Source organism: Anneissia japonica, unplaced genomic scaffold, assembly GCF_011630105.1.
Source record: "Anneissia japonica isolate Jap-2015-1 unplaced genomic scaffold, ASM1163010v1 scaffold8218_len373358_cov135, whole genome shotgun sequence".
Lineage (NCBI taxonomy): Eukaryota > Metazoa > Echinodermata > Crinoidea > Comatulida > Comatulidae > Anneissia > Anneissia japonica.
The window spans coordinates 7,824-29,890 of NW_022699643.1; the positions used below are offsets into that span (position 1 = coordinate 7,824).

General features: G+C 33.9%; 1 protein-coding gene across 5 annotated transcripts in view; it reads left to right on the top strand.

Annotated features, from left to right (window-relative positions):
* The window catches only part of LOC117103038, a 55,194-nt gene that overhangs the window by 7,118 nt on the left and 26,009 nt on the right, over positions 1-22,067 (top strand). For all 5 annotated transcript variants that reach the window (XM_033243498.1, XM_033243499.1, XM_033243500.1 and 2 more), the window contains 7 exons: positions 268-312; positions 2,127-2,186; positions 3,672-3,937; positions 6,595-6,693; positions 6,908-7,117; positions 8,434-8,688; positions 9,171-9,374. In XM_033243498.1, the coding sequence (XP_033099389.1) occupies positions 268-312; positions 2,127-2,186; positions 3,672-3,937; positions 6,595-6,693; positions 6,908-7,117; positions 8,434-8,688; positions 9,171-9,374 (1,139 nt within the window). The remainder of the gene's footprint in view (positions 1-267; positions 313-2,126; positions 2,187-3,671; positions 3,938-6,594; positions 6,694-6,907; positions 7,118-8,433; positions 8,689-9,170; positions 9,375-22,067) is intronic.

The window sequence follows — 22,067 nt, forward strand, 5'->3', positions numbered from 1 at the left end:
GTTATAATCTTATCTTATCTATTCAATGGAAAGTTCTTTATTATAGTTGTATGAAAAAAAATCTGTAGCGGCATTGCATCCTCTCACTACATGTCATTGTATAATGTTATGTAAATTCCAGTCTAATAAATTTTTATATTCTTTTATTTTTTATTATTTCTTTTATTTTCTGTATTAACAATTGCTTTTTAGCTTTTTTTTTTTTTTTATTGTTGATCGTTATCATCGTAGTAAACCAGGTCTTTACTTTCAATTATATCTCTTCAGATAAAGAGAAGACATCATTGGGCAAGCTTTCTTCAGAGGTTAAAGGTTAGAAATAATTGCCATTCAAACTTGCCTTAATAAGGCAGGACTCTTTTTGCCAAATTCTTTTTGTTGTTTTAAATTCTGTTGCATTGCTCTCCACTATATTGTATAAAATGTCCTACAGAATATTCTTTTTTATGTTCAGCATCTGATGGTGATATGCCATTATTAATCGTCATTTTTTGATATTTTCAAAATGAATGCTTTATTATCTTGAGCTATCATCTTGAGCTTGTATAATATTTTTTAACAAATCATTCAAACTTAAAATTAAAGGCCCTCTCCCACCTAAGCCTCTCTCCCACTAGGGGTTTTTTTCAGCATACGATTTACAAAAGAATGCCGAGTTGCTAACTCGGCAAGAACTCGTAGGACGATTCGGAAAGCTCGGAGAAGACTCTTACCTACTCGTAGCAGCTCTGAACTCGTGGCGCTAATTTTGAACATGTTCAAAATTATCACCACGAGTAGATAACTCGTAGTAAACTCGAAGAACTCATAGGAAGCTCGTAGAGTACTCGGGGTACTCCTACCTAGCTCATACACTACTCTGGATACGCGTCAGCGGTTTTGTCATCTACGAAATTGATGCGAGCACCCAAAAACGAGTACGAGTAAGTACGAGTGCACCGAGTTGTCTCGTACCTAACTCGTATCTAATTCGGTACAAACTTGTTACGCTCGTAATAATCTCGTAGTTAACTCGGTGCTCTGCTCGGCATAATTCGTACATAACTTGTAACCAACTCCATAAAGTCGTACCTCACTCGTAGCTAACACGTAATAAGCTCGAATAGGTCCTTTCCAAAGATCACGAGTTTTAACTCGTAGAAATCTTACGACTCTTAGGTGAAATAAACCTAGGTGGGAGAGGGGTTATTTGATTTCATCCAAGAGTCGCACGAGTTCTCCGAGCGGAACTCGTCATACTTACGAGTTACCTATGAGTTTACTACGAGTTGGCAACTCGTAGCACTAATTTTAACATGTTCAAAAGCCACGAGTTCAGAGCTGCTACGAGTAGGTACGGGTTGGCCACAAGCTTCCCGAATCGTCCTACAAGTTTTAGCAACTCGGCAAACTCTTCTACCGCATATGCTGAAAAACCCTAATGAGAGAGGGGCTTAACATATTAAATAACTTACCAAAACACCATTTACTAAATACAAGTAAATTTTAAAGTGAATGCCCAATAAAATTTGTAAAGTTAGTGAACACATTAAACATGCCAATCTCCCAAATACACTACCCCTAGATATAGCTAGTATGATGCTACATCCTGGTACCTTGTAAAACTTCTTTATCTGAGCAACAGTGACGTATCTAGGGGGTGCGCAGAAATTTACCGACAAGGGATCCGAGATTCCGGATGGAGGGGTACGAACGAAGGAGCCGACATGAGCTTTGGTTGACGGCCCGGAATGAACAATTCCTTGTAGAGTTTACATGACGGGTTTTTATAGCTTAGTATGGTCCAGGTGCTTTTATACCACAATATTAGGGATTAACAATCAAATAATGTTATTTGAATAGGCCACTACTGATCTGGCCCTTTTATTTAGTCAAGTGCATGCAGTATGAAGACCATAAAAATCTGCAGTAGGCATACCAACGATGAAACAAGGGGGTCGTCTTATACATCAGACATATAAAAATCGTCCAAAATCTTCCTAACCTCAATCGGAATCGTATTAAATGCGGGTCACATTATATGCGAATACACTCTACGTATACGTATTCAGTTTTAAGATAAAATTAACGCAATTACAAAGAATAACAAATTGTTTATCATTTAAATAATTTTTCATGTTTTGCAGAAACATATTCAGAAACACGAGATACAATTGGTTTAGAGATATCTCCAAGTAGGTCTCAAGGTAGGTGCAGATGTGTTTAGTGTATTGTAATTTCCTTGTAGAGGCTAATCAAGTTAATTCAATGTGTAGTGAAAATATAAATTTTACAATATTGAATTGATTTCTATGTCTATAAATAAACTAACATCTTTTAAAGAAAACATTAAAATAAACAGGTAAACATCTAAGCCCAACATTTCAGTAATGTAGAACTGGTAATTCAATTGTATATATCTCCAGTAAACAAAGTCTAAATCAGTAAAGTTTCTTATCTGTTTAATTCAACAAATTTTAGAAATATATTTCTTTATGAATTATTGTGGTCTAGTAATTTGTTAAACCAAAAAAAAAAAAAATGAATACATTATTTGGCTTAAAAATTATTTTTCTAACACCACAATTTTCATAACTTAAGCTACATTAACTTTGCAGAGTTAAAATTAGCCTTGACTGTTCGAAATCTGGGTTTTACATTAAACTGTTTGCTTACATTACATACAAAAAATTTTAAAAGTTCTTCTGTTTGTGTTTTTACTCCACAACACACCATATCAGTCCTGTTAGGCAAAATTTTTTAAAGAGTTGTTTTCGAGTTGTTTTAGTCGTCAGAAAAAGTCCTGCTGTCACAGGAATTGAACCAAGGTCCCTGGGATTACTCCACTCCAACCTGCTATTTCTCATTCCCTCATTTTATGAAAGGCTGAATACAGAATGAATAAATGAATGCTACTATGGAAAATAAGAAAATTCTGAAAATATCAGTTTTTCTTATTTTTATCCTTTACACTACTACTATAATATCTCAATTCCAAACATCAATTAACACCACATCTCGTTATTTAAACAACGTATTTTGATCTTGAGCAGGGCAAGGGTCGAAGGACACTCAATTACACTTTATATGAAGCGCTCAGACTTTTGTTGTACACTTCTATGAAATTTTATTTTTATTTTTACATCTGATTGGTAGAATTATTTTGCTAAATAAATAAAAAAATGAATTTTTTCCCACCCTTTAAAAAAATGGCCTTTTGTGAAATGCACTTTTTCTAAGTGAATTCCCATTTTTCTTATACAACAACATTCCACACAACAACACATCTAATTCAGATGATGACATGTGACAATAAGTTTTAATGTTATGTTTGTTGGTTCATATACAATTTTTATTATGAAATTATTTGATTGTAATTTCCTTGATATTTCCATAATTTTTACTAGTATAGTATGTGAGGTATATAACTGTAGAATATATATTTTTAGACTACATCATAATTACAAATACATTCTATTAAAGCAATGTGCTTTAATATAATGGATTAGTATATGTATTTAAGTCAAATTATTCTTTTTCATACAGAATAGTAATTCTCCTTCCAGAAAAATTAAACTTAAAAAAAAATATAATATAATTTTATAGGTCTTTGTAGTTATGTATGAATAGGTGTATAGTATGTTTGATATACTGTATTTAGTTTTGAAAAAATATGTTTGTACATATTTTAGATTTGCCTGAGCATCTCGAAGATGTAGAGGAAAATAAAGATGTACGTCACAAAAAGAAACGTGTTGAAATGTCAACAAGTTTAAGAACACAAGAGAAAGACCAGAAGAAGGAAATAGAGAAGATGAATAGAGAGCTAACACTTCCAGATGGCTTTGTTGAAAGTGTACTTAAATATTCGTCAAAAATGAAACAAGACAGAGGGAATGAACTGTCTGTAAAGATATATGACTTTGCAGGCCAGAAGGTGTATGCTTCAACGCATCAGGTATTCACAGTACAATGACTGGTTGAAGATTAACAAGCCCTGATGGCAGGTCTATTTTCAATGCAGCTGCAGAAAAATCTCAAAAATGCAATAGACAAATTACAATAAATAAATTGAAAAATACTAAATATCATGAATGCATTAAATAGTTTAGTCTACAATCAATAAACAGTTCCATAAAGTACTACTAGTAGTATAGTTAATGATACTAATAATTGACATGTTTCAGCGTATCGCACATTATCATCAGACATTCTGAATTAGATGTGTTTTTGCAATAACCGTATTACAGAGGTTTGAAGGTGTTGACAATTTATCTTAAAATTGTTCTAAATATTTTTTTTTAATTGCCTTCACATCCAACAGCAAGTAGGCCTACACTTGCCACTTACAGGATGGAATGATGCTTAAATTGCAGGATATGCTAGGTATATCGAGGATGTGTAAGGGGCGCACACGTTCCCCCCCCCCACCCGAAAAAATACTCATCCATCCCCAGTTGCGCCCCACCCACAAAGCAGCTCATGTAGTTAAAAATCGCCTCAAATCACCTTATTTCGCGAGTTACCCCTCACATAGTCACTGATCCTTACTTTACTTTTCCACCCCTATCAGTTCCCTTCCATTTCAAAACCCCTATGCCACTGATGCTAGGGCCTGCTAGTAGGAAAAAGTTCGTAAGCCTAATACTATACAGAATCGGATTGTAAAAATACAAATATGTTATTTTTAAAAGCTCATGGTTGTAGTATTTTCTCTTCAAAAGAATTCCTATTCCTGTATTTTAACAAATTTCAAATCAAAAAATAATAATTCAAAGTTTCTTCTATACCGGTCATATGTATGCAAATTTATTTAACTTTAATCATTGAGGCCTATTGATAGAATACCCGATCGGCAGTGGAGGTTCCGATTTGTGAGAAGAGCATGCGCACATACTCTTGGAAGCACCGCTTCCATTCTAGGGTAGGGCACGAGTACCACTCTCTCAATGTGGCATGAGTACGGGCTACTTATGCATAGTTACCAACCTGAGAGATTTTAAAATAATGCGTGACTACACTAGTTGGCTAGTGGGGGACCGGGGTGGGGGCCATTGAATGCGTGATTGGGTGATATTGAAAACCAGTCATGCGGAAATTCCAAGCAGCTGAGAGTATGATGCGATAGGCCCGACTGTGACTTATCCTAGATACCAAAGTAGGCCAACATTGAAAAAATTCGCTATTCCAATGCACTGTAGCAATCCACTCGAAAAATTAAGGTACCGGTATATGTAGAAGTTTCTGACTAAGAATTGCTAAATAAAACGTAGAAACTTTACTACTATATTAAAAAAAAAAATGTTTTAGCTAGGGTATTCACTACATACCTTACTTGCCTTGACGGTCTGCCACTGTTTACAATTAAGTTTAACAATAATAGTTGAGCAGTATTTGTTACTTTGGAGTTGAGTTTTCGTTTGCAATGTTTGGATAATGGTGTATGTGGTAACTTGAAATAAGAAAGTAGCATTATAGGAGGATCCTAAACGGCAGGTGATAATTCTTTGTTTAGAAAATAATGATAACAATTTTTTTGAAAAATAAGTATAAGTTTTATTAAATTGTTATGAAAGTATCCATGTGTTTATAAAAGTATGATCAGTCACGGTACAAGTCCAAGTTTTTATGTGTGATGTAAAGCTGTGGAAACTTGTTATCATAATAATAAATATAATGTGTTATGATGGGCTGGGGTTAATAATGAGTTATGATCAGTTATCTAAAAGAATGTCAAGGAAGAGTGTTTTTTTGTTGAACTCCTTTTCTATAGTGAATCTAATTGATGGGTTTTAGAAATCTAAAAAAATGTTCATGTTTGATTGAACATTTAAAAAAATATTTTGTTATGATTATTTGCGTGGGGTGTAACTTATTAAAAAAAAACCAAACCCAATAGACACCTAGATACACGAGAGCATTTGGTTCAAGGTACCGTAAGTCCTCACACATTTTGGCACACCTTCAAAAATCAGTTACAGTACTTATAATAACTTATAATTAAAGAAGCCCTTTACATTGCTTCACACAACTCATTAAAATACCACTCTTTCATTCAAATTCATATATACATGACTTTTACTGCATAATCACTATTCAGCTTTAATAACATGACTTACCTTAGCATTTGTTTGTTGCCATACATCTGAACGGTAGTAGATAAACCCGTAGTAGCATAAGCATTGCCTGATGGTGATGTCGTTTATTTGTAAAGTTTCATTTATTTTATTAGATGCATTACTGCATTGGTATTAATTAACTCCAGTGAAATATAATATTTTACATCAGAGCATAAGTAGAAATATAACTAAAAATATACAATAATTTATACAAATCAGCAAAATGTTGGTACTAAATGAGTGAAATATTGGCCTTAGCTTTATCCAGCAAACCCGTTCCGTATTAAGCAAACTGAGCTGTCTGAATTGTATAATTAATATTACTATTAATACATATATTATTATATACTACTATTATACTATTATATTATTATATATTACTATGGTTTACGATTGTCATTGTTGGTTTATTGCATTTTCAATTAGATAATAATTCAAAGAGAATTTGTATTGCATATTTTATAACTATTTAATGTTTTCATTAATACCTTTACAGGTGTTTTTAGCATCAAGAGCTGTTTATATTCTTGCATTCAATCTTTTGGATGACTTGGACTCAAATCTTAAACACGAGCATGTCCATTACAACTATCTGGTAACGTAATTACATTTTAATATAATATACTAGATTCAAATTGTGTAAATAATACTAAAACAAGGTTTGAATAGAGAATGAGGCAACTATACAACTATAGTGTGACATTTGTCTTAGTTCCATTTTCTAAAATAATTAATTTTCATTTTATTTAAATGCTGAGTAACCCAGCCATTTTTTAAAATGTTCTGTTATTTTTTTAAAACTAAATTAGACTCTGTTGAATTGGATAATAAATCCATTCAAGAAAGTAAAGCTTAAAGAGACAAATCTTGAACGGCTTCATTTTTGGCTGCAGTCAATACATGCAAATGGAAAAGTAAGTGGACAAGCAGCAGATCAACAGCAACTGTCACCACCTATATTCATTGTTGGAACACACATGAATAAATTATCTGGAAACAAAACAAAAAGAGAACAGAAGGTTGGTTTTTGTTTATATTATGCATAAACTGCTGAAATTCAGTGAAATAGAGGGGCATTTGTGTAGGATGCTAGCCTCCGGATCCTGGGGTCTTGTGTTCAATTCTTGTGACAGCAGGGTTTTTTTCTCATGACAGATCCACCCCACTGCCTAAGATAAGACATTTTGTTTTTATAAAGCATCGTTCCATCTTCTATTGGGTGAGTTTCTTGATGTTGGATGCGAATGATTTATATTTATGTAAAAATTACATTTTAAATACATATTAAAATATATGTTAATGATATTTCTATTAAAAATATAGTTATGACAATTAAAACTAATACATTACTGATAGATCATTTTCAGTGTTTTGATTATGTTAGTGGTCACACCTGAGGCAACACTCTAGTGGTGCATTAAACAATGAAGTTGTAAAAATTATTAATACAACGATTTTTAAAGCCCAGCGCCAGGCTCCGCATTCTTACATGTTATATCATCCATGTAGCTTCCATAATTTTGTACAACCAAAAAGATAAACAGTATGCCGTTCCTGTATATTAAAACAGTACCGCTGGAGTCTATTTAACAGCGAATTTAATTCAGGCACAAACAGAGGATACCACTAACTTGTTTGTTTTTAAGGGTTTTTTTTATTGTAGTACCATGGAAGTAGTACATTCATGTATCTACCTGTATTAACTTCTATAATGTGTTTACCAAAGTGGCGCACTGGGAGAAAACACGAAAATTTTTAAATCACGGGTAAGGCAGTCTTTGAAAAAATAGCTATCAAGTTAGAGAGCAGCTTAGCTCAGTCGGCTAATCTAGTGGTAGCCACTGTTTGTGCCCTGAACCGTAAAGATCTCTAGGTCTCTGAGTGAGCGGAGTAAATTTTGGAATATCTACTAGTGGTTTTTTAAAGTTTAAGTTCCGTTTGAAATTACAAATACAGCAAGAATCATGGGTATCACAGCAAAAACATTGAGAAGCGGCCATGATTGCTATGTATAAAGATAGGAAATTAGCGCCCTCAACGGTTTATTATGATTTTATACCCAATACGATTGTCGACGCCTGTTCGCCATTTCCTTGTATGATTTCGCCGAACCTATTTCAGATAAGAATATCAAAAGCTCATAACTTAAAAACCACTTTGAAATTAATGCTGCAATTTTGGATTCTTTCTTTTGACATACAGAACTATAGTATTTTAGATTTTTTTAATGGAAAACCAAAGGGGATGCAGTCACAAAGGAGCTTTGAAAATCCTTGTTGATTTGAGCTGGAATGACCCAGTAGCTTAATCTTTAGTATGTTTTCAATTTTTTTAGCTTAAAGAGATTGAGGAGAAGATATTTTCGTCATTGAAAGATACTCCTTATGAACGTCATGTTGTTACAAAACTGTTTGCCGTTGAAAACAGCTTAGATGAAGACAATGGAATTTCAGAACTTAGAAGTCACTTGGAAAAGGTTTGCCTTGGTGAGCCCTACATGGATTTTCTTACCCCAGTAACCTGGCTGAAATTGCTTGCAGATCTAGAGGAGAAACGAAATGAAGGAAAGCATTGTCTTAAGCTAGAAGAGGTGGATAAAATTTTATTGTGTAATTATAGTTTAGTGCAGAGGTGGCCAAAGGGCAGCCCGCCGGTAATATTTTGCGGCCCGCGAAAATTAATTGCAAACTCTATGTGTGCGGCCCGCCAAACATCTTTGGCTAGAAAACACCTTGTCTTTTGCGGCCTGGCACCGATCACCTGTAAACACTAGTAGGAAGGTTTTTGGAAGTCCACGGAAACATAAAAGTTTGGGTGCGGCCCTCTGAGTTGAATCAAAAATTCACTTTGGCCGTCCGACCAATTTTTATCCCCACCCTTGGTTTAGAGCTCTTACACCTGTCTCTTATACACATCTGTGATTTTTTCCCCTAAATTATTAATTGAATGTTTTTTATTTCTATTGGATATGAAATTAAAACATAAAGATGAAATTAATGAATTATGTTAATAATTGTTAAGCTATGAAATATCTACTGTATAAATATAATAAACATAACAATATTGTTTAAGGTCAAGGCTTTGGCTGAGGAATGCAAAATCAAGGGAAGTGTCCACATTGTTTTGAACTTCTTTCAAGATATCGGAGAGGTTGTTTATTTTGGGAGAGAGGAAGATCCTGACGGAAACCTTTTGAAAGAAAATATCATTCTGGATCCACAGTGGCTGGTTGACTTGTTTAGAACTATCATAACACACATCAATTTTGATGAGCAAGTAAGTTTAATTAAGTTTATTAAATAAATATGTCCAATTCATCTGAAACTTTGCCATAGCGAATGCATAACGTATACATAGTATTTGTCAAATACTCAGAGTATACCGACCAAAATAACTTTCACAAGGCGTCCATCTAACGTCCTTGACGCTGTCTGCCGTTATAGTAGCATACGTGCACAGTACAGCAACAGTACACATAGCGTTTTTCCGTCTGTGACATCACAGCGATTGCGAGTACCCCTTTCTTCATTTCTACCCAGATCAGAGAATTTGAGCGTATCTGGACTTCGGAGAAAAGAATAGTACACTCTGCGTATTAAGCCGCAATCGCACTGGATTTAAAATAGGGAAATTTTTACCGAGACTGTGGGTAACATTCCAATGGGTAAACTTCCTGTCGTTCGCACTGGGATTTATCGACGTGGTTAGTTTTACCACAGGCCATGGTGAAACTAACCATTCGTACAGATTCAACTATTGGGGGCGCTAAATCGTGACGTTCACTTCCGGTATGTGTGGCAAAACAATTAACGAAAGCGACGTTCTCCTTCTTGTTGTGACAGTGTTTCTTTGGACTAGGCCCACATCATGTTGTATTTGTTGATAATCGGGATGGATTGTCTCACCAAGACCTAGCACATTTATTAATGCTCCATATAAATCGGCCATTGAAACAAACCGAGTAAACAAGTTAAAAAAATGACAAAATTACTCAAAATCAAGACACTAGCAAACACGCGCGAAATTAATCAAGATGTTTGTGTGTGACGTTTTATTCCAGGTCACAGCTCATGCGTAATTGCCTGACAGCCTGAGGAAGGTCATTCACTGTGATGACTTGGGAAGTTTACCCGACTCGCGCTGTTCGCATTGGATTTTCCTGCTAGGTAAAACTAACCTTGCTCAGTTTTCCTGGGCAAGCGGGACTCGGTTAAATTAACCGCGCGGCTTTCCTGTCAGGTAAACTTCCTGTGCTCTTCGCACTGGACTAATTATGGTAAAACTAGCCAACGTGTTGGTTAGTTTTACCAAAAAAAGTCCAGTGCGATTGTGGCTTTAGTTAGCTCTTTCGCTACTATCTGACAAGGCCATTAAAAAGAAATCCTCTTAAAAATGTGTGTGTGTTGAATATAGTGGAGTGCCTTAGCGCCAGGATCGTTACATGGATGACAAAAGTGCCAAATTTGGTACAGATATTAGTATGGGCATACAGTTTTGAAAAATCTCTGGAGGTAAAAAAAAAATCTTATTTTTGGGGTAAAAAAAAAATCGCATTTTTGTGAAAAAACATGGTTTTCAATATTTTGGTATTTTTGACTATTGTAGGTTTATTATTATATAGGTTTAAAATCAATGTGATCATTATGTTGTCAGAAATAAGCAAATAAAGGAGAAAAAAGTATAAAGAAAATAAAAGATTTTTTTGAAAAATGACGACAAAAGTGCCAAATTAATTAAATTTTTGGGGTAAAATTTTTTTTAATATATCGGTATTTTTGACTATTATAGTACAAAGGTCTACTTTTACAAACAGGTATATAAATATATTGTCATTCATTTGTCACAAATAAGCAAATAAGAATGAAAACATTAAGATGCGAGTTGGTTGGCCGAGCGGTTAAGTCAGGGGCGCCGTAACCTTTAGCAGTAGTATCGGCGTTGATTCAAACGGCTCACTCGCCGGGGTCCGACGTTGGGGAGGGGGAAATATCCCTGATGTATTATGTTGATTTTATATATCTTAGTAGTTCGAGGAACTAAAAATAATATCACTATAAATACCTTCAATGGCACAATAATTATAATTATATTTGTCAACTGATTGGTGAACACATGGGTGGATGCGCAAGGTCCTTGTTATTCTGAGAGAACACCTCTCGGTGGACCTTAATTATTGATACTGATGTAGGCCTACTGGTCCTGTCATATTAAAGAATAGTGAGTCGCTAAAATGTCAGGAGACGGGAGTCGAATTGCTTATATAGATGTTCGCTTATGGAAAGAAATGCCTCCGTTGATGCGGGGGGTGGTGGGGAATAGAATTTTCTGGCTTGCCAATTACTCTTCCTTTTCCAATAAATGTGGTATACCACGCTCTGTAAAATTAAGGGAAATGGGTAGGGCACTGGGACATACAGTACTTTCCTCAAGATATTTGCACAAATTATTGATGCTATAGTAACTGAAGTGATGTGATATCGGTACTGCATAGGTATACAGATGTAAAAGGACATAAAACATTTCTCCAGAGGTCCCCCACAACACCCAATGAATAAAAATTTTAATAGAATATTTACAAATTATTGGTTTCAGAAATCCATTATACTGTATAGCTCTTAAAACTCTATTGTTGTGCACAAACCCCCAATGCTAGACCCTCAAATTTCTAAAGGTTCACTTTTTAAAACCCATTTCACTATCGTTCCTAACTATTGCCAAATGCTGTAGTATGCATTTCATTTGCCATCTCTTCTAACTGTTAATATTTAATAACTGTGGTACAAATTTGTTATTTTGCAGATTTATCCATATTAACAATGTTACTTCTAGGCATACAGATGTACAGGTGTCAGGACATGAAGCGTTACTCCTTCTGGTCAAAACTCTAAAATTGCCAATATTGGAATTAAAAAAAAACACAAAAAACGTTAAGATTCTGATATGTTTTTGACTAGTAAGGTAATATATTGGTTAAAATGTATTTTTACATACCAAAGAACTGCAATTATAGTTTTATATACAGTAGACAAATGTCAATTTTTTACCAATGCCTTTATAAGATTCTGATATATTATTGACCATCGAGGTATAATACTGTATTGGTTAAAATGTATTTTTTTACACATCAGTATAAATGTCAAAAAATCTATTTAGTACCAAAAATCGTCGTTTAAACTAAAAAATAGGAACAATTGGGATTCTTTAAGACTGTTATGTCAGATTCTGACACATTATTGATCAATGAAGTATGATATCGGTTAAAATATATTTTTACATGCAGAGCATATTAGTTATAATTTAAATGTCAAAAAATATGTAATATAGATTATATATATATAATTATATTATATTATATATATTATTAAAATTAATAAAAATCATATTTTTAGCCTAAAAAATAACCAAAAATTAGGGTTTTTTTAAAAACCCTTATGTCAGGGTTTCTTTTAATTAGGAAATATTGTTACATGCAAAGCATATCAGGATAGTTTAAATGTCCAAAAAAAAAAAATTACATTTAAAAAAAATATATATATTTTTAGCCCAAAAAGTGTCAAAAATTGATTATTTTTGTTTGGTTTCAGAGATTTTCTTGAAAAGCATATTTTCATTCATTTCATTCATTCATTCATGAATTTTATTCAATATAATATTCAATATAAAAAATTCAAGCAAAAAAGTCAAAATTAAGATTATATCATAAAAACTACAAAATTACCATAAAAAAAATAAATGAGTAAGTGAATAAATAAATAACGGCGGAAGAAAAGGCAGTATAATGTATTGTAGACGAATCTAAATTACACATTATTTACATTGCCCTGGTGGGAGTAATTAAAACAGTACATTAAAAAGCGAAAATACACGATTACAGGTAAAAACGAGTAAAAAGAAATGTAAACTAAATTGATCACATCAACATTAAATCAAATTTAAACATGGATATATCAAAACAGTAGATTACATTAAATCAAATTACAGGACAGAAACTCAAATGATCACATCAACACCAAGTCTTATTCCGATATCCTTCAACCAGTGGTGGACATAAAATTTGATTGGATCATTATTGATCAAAATTTAGAAATGTATAAATAGTGAACATAGTAATTACTTTGTTCAAAGTAAGGTATCGGGCTTCTTCGGAATTAACCTATCTGTTTTCGAGCATAAAATGGAGTGATCCTTTGAAAAAACTATTTTATTCTTATATGCTTATTTTGAAAAAATAATGACCATATAGATTCTAAGCCTGTTTGTACAAGTTGGCATTGTACTATAATAGTAAAAAATGCTAAAATATTAAAAACCATATTTTCTCAAAAAATTTAATTTTTACACCAAAAATTAAATTTTTTGCCCCAAAAATTTCTTTTTTGGCTTCAGAGATTTTTCGAAATTGTATGCCCATACTAATATCTGTACCAAATTTTGTTATCCAGGTAATCCAATTATTAGTCTATGCACAAGGTTAAAATCTAGATTAATACAAAAACGATTTTTTCGTTCAAAAAATCTTTCACTTTCTTTATATTTTTTTTATCTTTATTTGCTTATTTCTGACTAAATAACGATCATATTGATTCTAAACCTATTTGTATAGGTAGGGCTTACACTATAGCAGTCAAAAATACCACAATATTGAAAACTGTATTTTTACTGTAAAACGCGATTTTTTACCCTAAAAATAAGATTTTATTTTTGGCTCCAGAGATTTTCTTGAAAAGCATGTTGATAAAGGTATCTCTACCAAAAATTAAAGTTTTGTCATCCGTGTAACGATTCTTCCATATTTTGACTTTAAGGCACTCTACTAATATAAGGTCAGAGTAACAATAAATACAAACATTTCTAATATGCCAATTTTAAATACAGGTCTTCCTCCAGTGAACACCCCTCCAATGATTGGGGGGGGGGGCAGTGTGGCATTTGCGAGCAGTAAGGCAGGGGCGCTGCCAACTACAGCCTTAACATCGGCGCCGGTTCCAGCCGTTCCTCGCCCATGTTTGGGTTGGTAGAACCAAGTCTTCTCGGATAAGGACTTAAAATGGAGCTTGTGTGCACTTTAAAGAACCCATTGCATCTTTCGAAAGAGTAGGGTTTACCCCGATGTTATTTTTCATTTCATTTTTCATTTCATGTGGAATGATGTGAACATGTATCTACCATCAAACGCCTATTTACGGCTGCTAGGTAATCACGAACCACGCCTATATGCAATTCAGCACAACGACGCTTCAAGTTATGGGATTCTCCTACCTACCTTAACCTTTTCAACCTAAGGTAACCACCTTTTCTACAACAGCTCATGCTGAGTAGCTCTGTATCTTCAACTTATGGTTAATGAGTAAAGTTTTGTTGAAGCACAGTGCACCCTCTCGAAACCCCTCAAATTGGAGACCATTTTTCCAAAGACCCAAATTAACCAACCTCAACCTTTTAACACAAAGCTAGCCCTCAAAATTGGAGACCAGCCTTGAGACCACCCTAAATTGTATAGTATTTGTTTAGTAGATAATTTATTTATTATTTAAAGGTTAATGAACCTTTAAATAGTTATTTTAAATGATGCATGTTTAAAAAATATAGAATGTTTTATTAAGAATCAACAGCAGCTTAGTAACTGTAAATTCTTTATAAACCTGTTAGAATAAGACAATCTTATATTTAATGTTTTTAATACAAATTTCCCTCTAGATGGAGTATTTATTGTTTATTGGTTTTTTTTTAACACAATTGAAAGAAGTTATACAGTATAATGGGAAAATAATGTAAGGTATTGTTATTATCTTAAATAATAGACAGCAATAATCATTAAATAAGGTAAAGTATTGGTGTGAAAGGAAGTCATAATAAGTTATAAAAACTTTAACACACAAGACCAATTTTAGTGCTGGTCTTTAATTAGAGGGATTGTAATTAGAGACTAAAGTTTCTAAAGACCACCCTGATCCCAAAAATCTTCTTTAATTTCTAGGGAGACCTGTACCATGATTAAAGCCACAGTACATTAACAGAATCAGTAATTGTGCACAGGATATACAATTATATTAATATTGTATGACCGTATGTTTTTAAACAATGTACAAAATTATTATGTTCACATTTAAAGAGAACGTAAGCCACTCAGATTTCTGTTATTTTAAGTTGATTTTTGTTGATCTGATTTGAAGAAGTGTCATACCTAACAATTATTGTTGACAATTTTCAATGAATTATTAGGATATTTATGCATAACATGTTTTATAGGATTATTAGGAGCAATGCAATTCAGTGGCGTAGCTAGAGGATTTGGCGCCTGGGGGCAAGAATAGAAAATTGGGTCCCCCTTACTACTGAAACTGCAAGTAGTGGGGAAGGGGGGGTTCTGGACCACATCACCCAAACGCCCTCTGACTGGTCAATTAAACACCTAATTTGCGTATTGATGACCTCACATGACCTCACACCTAATTTGCATATTGATGACGTCATCAACTTAATTTTACCTCTGATGACCTTTAAATTAATAAATATTATATTGGGCTGAATAACTGAAAAATAATATTTTTCCTTGAGCTATCTATAAAAGTTACTAATATATAGAAATTGTAAAAATGTTGGTTATTTAATTAGATTCAATACTCTATGGAGATGTTATGGTTGAAATCACACCATGAAGGGAATAACGGTACATTATTTTTTTCTTCGTCAAATAATATATCGTTTAGAATAAGATATATTTTGCTTCTTGTTTTAGACCTCATATTTAAATCTCTTTATAATTTTTAAAACCTTAATTCTATTTTTCCTGCAAATTTGTCAAAAATAGAAATTTGAATTGACTTAAAGAAAATTATCTCCAATACTTAAAATTGATCCTAAAGAACTTGAATCCAATTTGAAGTTACTTCACTTTACTCAACTTTACGGATAGAGACTAAACTATGGAACCTATTTAGGTTGCCATATAGAGATAAACCCTTGTGTACCAGATCAAGAATGGAACAAATACTTTATTTGGATCAATGGTAAAAAGAAAGTTAACCCAGGTCACCTTAAGATTTACGCTGAAGTAGATAGACTTAGAACTCTATACAAACAAACAAAGTGTTGTCACAATTAAATATTTTATAACCCTCTCAAGGAATATAAAATATAACCTATTTAGTGCTTAGCCAACTTATGGCAAATAACAAACCTGTAAACAGGGCTAACCCCGTTATTTTTGTAAATAGACTTTCTCTGGTATATTCAATCTCTTTTTGGATTTCATCATTATCCATTTTTATTATACCCAGTCTAAATTTTTAACTCATTATATGCTGGAGGTGCTGCTGGGATCAGGTTCTTTGAAAAACTAAACTCTCTACTATACTTGTTGGTTGTACTTTATATTGCAGTAATATCCTGGGCTAGTATACTCGCTTGCATTTATTTGAAGGCCTTAGCCTTTCCATTCAGAAAGCTCTGGTTAACCAATGCTTGAATGTCAACATTGTCCTTCTCCTTTCTAAGATTAGTCCTTATCTGGTTTTTGTGATTGAGATAGTTTCGGTACTCATCCTCGATAAACTGGTATTCTTCATGACTTATATCCCTATCAGCCCTAGCTTTACTCACTAGTTTACTGATTGTACTGAGACTACTTTCTGCAGAACTTTTCATCTGCAGATCCTTGGTCAACTTTCCAGAGGTTTGTTTACAGCTATCCCAACCCCGGACAAAAATTCCAAAGTACAACTAGCAACACCGATAGGAATTCCAACCGGTCCAGCAAAAACTGTTGCCGATAAAGCAACCCCGTAACACCACTCATTGCTGAAATTCCGAACCTACTCTTGCATTAGAGCTTTTTCAAGAAAGTCGATCCTGTTGAGCCTATAACTACCTTCTTGAGGAGCTCGCCCGGAGCCCTGTGGAGTACTTTGCTGCATCATTTTGTTTATGTCAAAACTCATAATATTATTATAATAAATAAAATAAAAATATGAAAGTTACAGTTACAAAAGTCAAGTCTGGAGAATCGCACCGATTACCGACTTCTATAGATAATAGAGGTGGTTGTGCAAGCATTTTTTGCAAATGCATACATAGAAAAGTTGGTTACCACACTCTAACAAACTCCACCATATTCGTCGTGACGAGAAGAAACCCCAACGTTGGTTGGCTTCCGAAGCGGTCTGGAGTCCCCCTTTTTTCGGGATTTTGGACGGCTAAAGAAGTTGTCAAAAAGATTAACGCTAATAAAGATAAGAGATTTAAAATAAGAGATTTAAATCTCAGGAATGTTGAATATGACGAGGATACTGGTAAGGTGGTAATATCAATGGTTCAATTAAATCCTGGTGATGATGAGTTTAACGTGGTCGTACACGAAGTCTTGGTGAAATTTTTAGGTTTTGAAGGTAAGCTTCGTCTAAAACCAAATTAGACGGTGGAAAGTGCGAAACCTGCTAAAACTCAACCGGACAAATTATTTATACACTTAGATGAATTGAGCACCTACAAAAACGTTTTAAAGAAAAAACAGTAGTGACCTACGCGTTGTACCTTTAACTAAACGAGAAAGTCCCGCGGATTTCGTTAAAGTGACCCGATACTACCTCGAGGATTATAAAAGATTGAGACCCGGAACGATAACCTCCCTCACCTTTAGGATAATACGATGAAAAGGTAACGAGTTTGATAATATGGGTGAGCTGTTTACGATAAGCGTATGTTTGAGAAAAAATTAAAAATTGCTTTTGAAGGCCTTTTCATAATAAAAAACAATGTTTGTTAGTGAAGCAAAGAAATACGAAAAATACAGCTACCAAACAATTTACAAAGATAATAAACCATATATTTTAAAGGCAATTTATGTTGTAAACCAAAACCCTTCCTCGTTTGGTATTATCGTTCACCCGGACGACCTTAATGAGTTTGCGAGAATCAACCAACATTTTACGAGGAAACTAGCAAGCACATTCTAAAGTACGACGAAGAAAGGGACAGCAGGATGACCTGGGTTAAACTTGACATGGACGTCAAAGTTCACGTCGAAGATCCTCTAACCAATAAAAGCATGTACGAAATTATTGCAAAAATTCAGGTGAAGGGGATCTACATTGACTCTTTTGGTAAAAAGTTTCCCCAGATGAAAATAATGGCTGTAGGCTGCAAGCTTAAACCCAAGCAAGAAATTGAACTAGACGAAGAAATGCTTCTTTAAGTCCTTTGGAGGCTAAACAATTTATTCATTATAGTAAAATATAATGAATAACATTTCAGAGATGGTTGAAATAGCTTATCAGGAGTATAAAAATAAAAAGGACCAGGCATATCAGAAATACGAGAGTGATAAGAATCTGGTTTACAAAGAATATCAGGAAAAGAAGAATGAAGCATATGAAAAATTTAAGAACCTTGACTGATCTCAACATTTTTATTCCTTTATATAATAAAAATGTATCGCTTTATACCAAATGTCAAGTACGACCCTAAAGTGAAATACAACAAAGGCAAGGTCACTATTCTAACTAGCCAACAGATGCCTTTGAGTGACACGAAAGCTTTCACTGTTGATATCCCAGATGTCTTTCATCCTTATTTAATACGTATAACTAACGATGCCGTTGAGAAACGTTGGAGTGATATAACTAAAAGTAGAATGAGAGGATTTTGGCAAACAAAATCTAGATATAGCTTGGAGGGAATTTCCCTACTCTATGGGCTGGTATCAAAATCAATTGAACATTGCAATATGGTGCGCCTCTACAGGTTGCGGTGTGGGATATGATTTATTAACTAAAGGTCAATACATACAAAAATAGTAAAATTTCACGTATATTATCAAACTCGACGAATCTTGAGTGAAATGTCTTGCCCCATAACAACAGATGATGACTTTGACCAATTTGAAAACAATATAGATATGAATGCGTACAAACGTATTTGTAACGAGTTTGGTGTTTCAACCCATACGAATTGGAGAACTACTAAAGGAAATAAATATACAACTTATGGAGATGTCGAATCTCGTATAAATCAAGGAAAATACCATATAGACGATTTCATTCAAAGAGGCTTAATGTATAAAGTTTTCATGTTGGATGCGGGTAAAGGTTTCACTAAAGGCAGGGTTATAAGAATTAATGAAAGTATTAGAACTTACATATATTGCATGTTATCAGCTCAAAGTTCAATAAGATCAATCGTTATAGGTAACTATGATGTGCAGAAACGCTACCAGTTAATATACCTGAATCGATAAATAGATATCAAAACTCTCTGAAATATGCAAGTAAGAAGGTTGATTACGTTGTAGGTTATGGATTATATATGATCCCTTCCGACCTCGAATTATCTCGGTTGGGTGATGAAATTATTTACAACAACAAAATCTTGATTGCGAACCAAAATTTAAATTTAAGAGTAAATGATGAAGTTAATGTTAGAGAGAAACTTATTTTAGATGACGTTGTGGACTTTACACGTTTGGCTTGACCAAAGGTTGAGCCTGCTACTGTAAACCAAAGACCTATTTTAGATGACATGGTTGAGCCGGGACCTTCTACGATTGATTCGAAATCTGAACCAGTTGAAAAAGCACATGAGGATAATAAAATTGCACTGATTTTTGGTTTCGGACTTATTGGGCTATTATACAATATCAAATTTTGAAACATTAGCTTATCTATTTGTAAATAGATATAAAATCAACCTATATATGTACTATATAATTAATACTCTGATCCAACTTTAGTATCAGCTTGCTGTATTTATTTTTTCAAGAAACTTTTTATTCTGATTTCTTTCATCCAAGTCTTTAACTATCCAATTTTGTTCATGTATCATTTCTCAATCTTTCTTGTCGTTTGTATGGAACAATACTACAAATTTGAATTGTCTCCTTACGTCTTTGCTAATTGCGCAATAACTTTGACTAAGAATCCATAGACTTTCACCGTAATGACGGCCACTAAAGGCCAACGTTGACAAGGTATTTCTATTTTTAATAATGTCTTTAGTTGCACTACATTCGTCCACGATAAATAATGACCTTTTCCTTTAAATTTTTCGTGAAAAAATTCTACCACTTTATCTTGTTCATTTTTAGGGTTTGTCATATGTACATATTTAAAGGTAGTTACCCAATCTCGACACATATAACTTTCATTATCGAATACTGTTGGACATACAAATACTATATTATCGAAAAAGTCTTTATATTGATTTTCCTATAAATCTAGAATAAAGTGAGTTTTACCACAATTGCTATAACGAATAATTGCAACTGTATGAGGGTATTTTGGATAGTCAATCATTCTTTTTTTAATAACTAATTTTTCCAAATTCTTTACCGGCAATAACTAGTTGAGCATCCATCACCAATAATACGTGACATTCGAGTTCCGCACTCATTGTTTCAGCAGTCCTCTTCACACTATCTTTAAACCATTTCCGGTCGGGCCATTCAACATTAATCCGGTGCCGAACAACTTATTGTTTTCACTAGTTCTGGTATCGATCCATAGACCATACCCCGCAGTTAAATATTTTAATAGAGTCATATTTATATTGTGACACTTTATTTTCTTTAGAGACAGATTGCTTCTTGGCTTCGTAATATTACATCTCAGGTGTCAGACCATCCGTGTTTTCGTAAAACTGACGAGGTACTCCGTTCAAGGTCACTATGCAGTGTGTAATTTTCGGATTAACGAATGTCTCAGGGTCGTGCATATAACCTGTGACTGGATTCCTAAAAAGCATTAGCACACCTTTAAAAGATTCGCTAGTTTAAGTTCCGTCAGCTTTTCGGCTTCCAATTTGATGTTTGTTATCTTAAAGTTTGGATTTCCTACCCCAGTTAAAACTTCGGATGCAGGGGCTAGAGTGATTTCAAAGGATAACTGGTCGGTTAGGCTGTGTTGAAAATAGGGAACGTTATCCTTCCCCAACAATTCGAATGTGTATAGTGGGATAGAAAACTTATCTCCAAACGCATCATTTAGAGCTTTATCGTTTGCAACAGTGGCATCTTTGCCATCTGCATTACACCTCAGCTTTCTGGTATTTGTATTACATACACCCTGCTTTACCAACTCGTCAGACCGCTCGGAGGGACTCAACCAATTTTGCTTAAAATAGTTGTACATATTCCAATTGCTAACATTGAGAATTTGTTTACCTCCCAATTTAATCACAAGTTGTCTAACGATAGCCGTTCCTATGTTATTTACCACGTTTCAATTCATAGAATTTGCTACCGTTGACGTCGTAAATAACTTCAATATTGAAACTAAGGGTTGTGGTACCGGGTACTATACAATCGTGGTTGCTTTAAAAGCATAGGCATCCTAGCTGTAAACATTGTTCCCGGATGGGCTTCAGTTACCGAAGTGATTGGAATACTAATAGAGCTTCTTTGTCCTTCAAGTCCAGGTTGACCTCTACCAGTATATCTTTGCATCTTTCAATGGTTATTTTCGTATTCAATACTCATCATACTTGTTTTTATTATTGTTAATAAAATAAAAATAAAAATGGACTTTGAAAACCCAGTATATGATGATCGAGAAGATATATTTTTGAAGAACCCGGGGATTTTTACTTGGGTGAAGTGTTTTTAGGAGGTGAAGCTGTTGGAGGTCAAGTTAAAGGTTACGATGACTTGGATCCCTTGGAAAATTTAGAGAGTCGTAAAGATTTGGTATCTGAGATGAAAAGATTTACCGACTTTTCAGACTATGAAATTAGAAGGGGGAACTTAAAAGACATTAATGTGATAGATAACGAAATTTACCTGGAGGATTGGCAACTTAACTAGTAACAGAGGAGGGAAAATGTTTTATTCGACAAAAAGTGGATTTAGGTTAGCGGGTAAAAAGGTTGGTAGTTCTAATTCAAGACCCTTACCCGCCAGTATAGTAAACAAGTACTTTGTCAAAAAAATTGTCCATCACACAGATAGAGCTATTGATTTAGCATACGAAACGCCAAGTC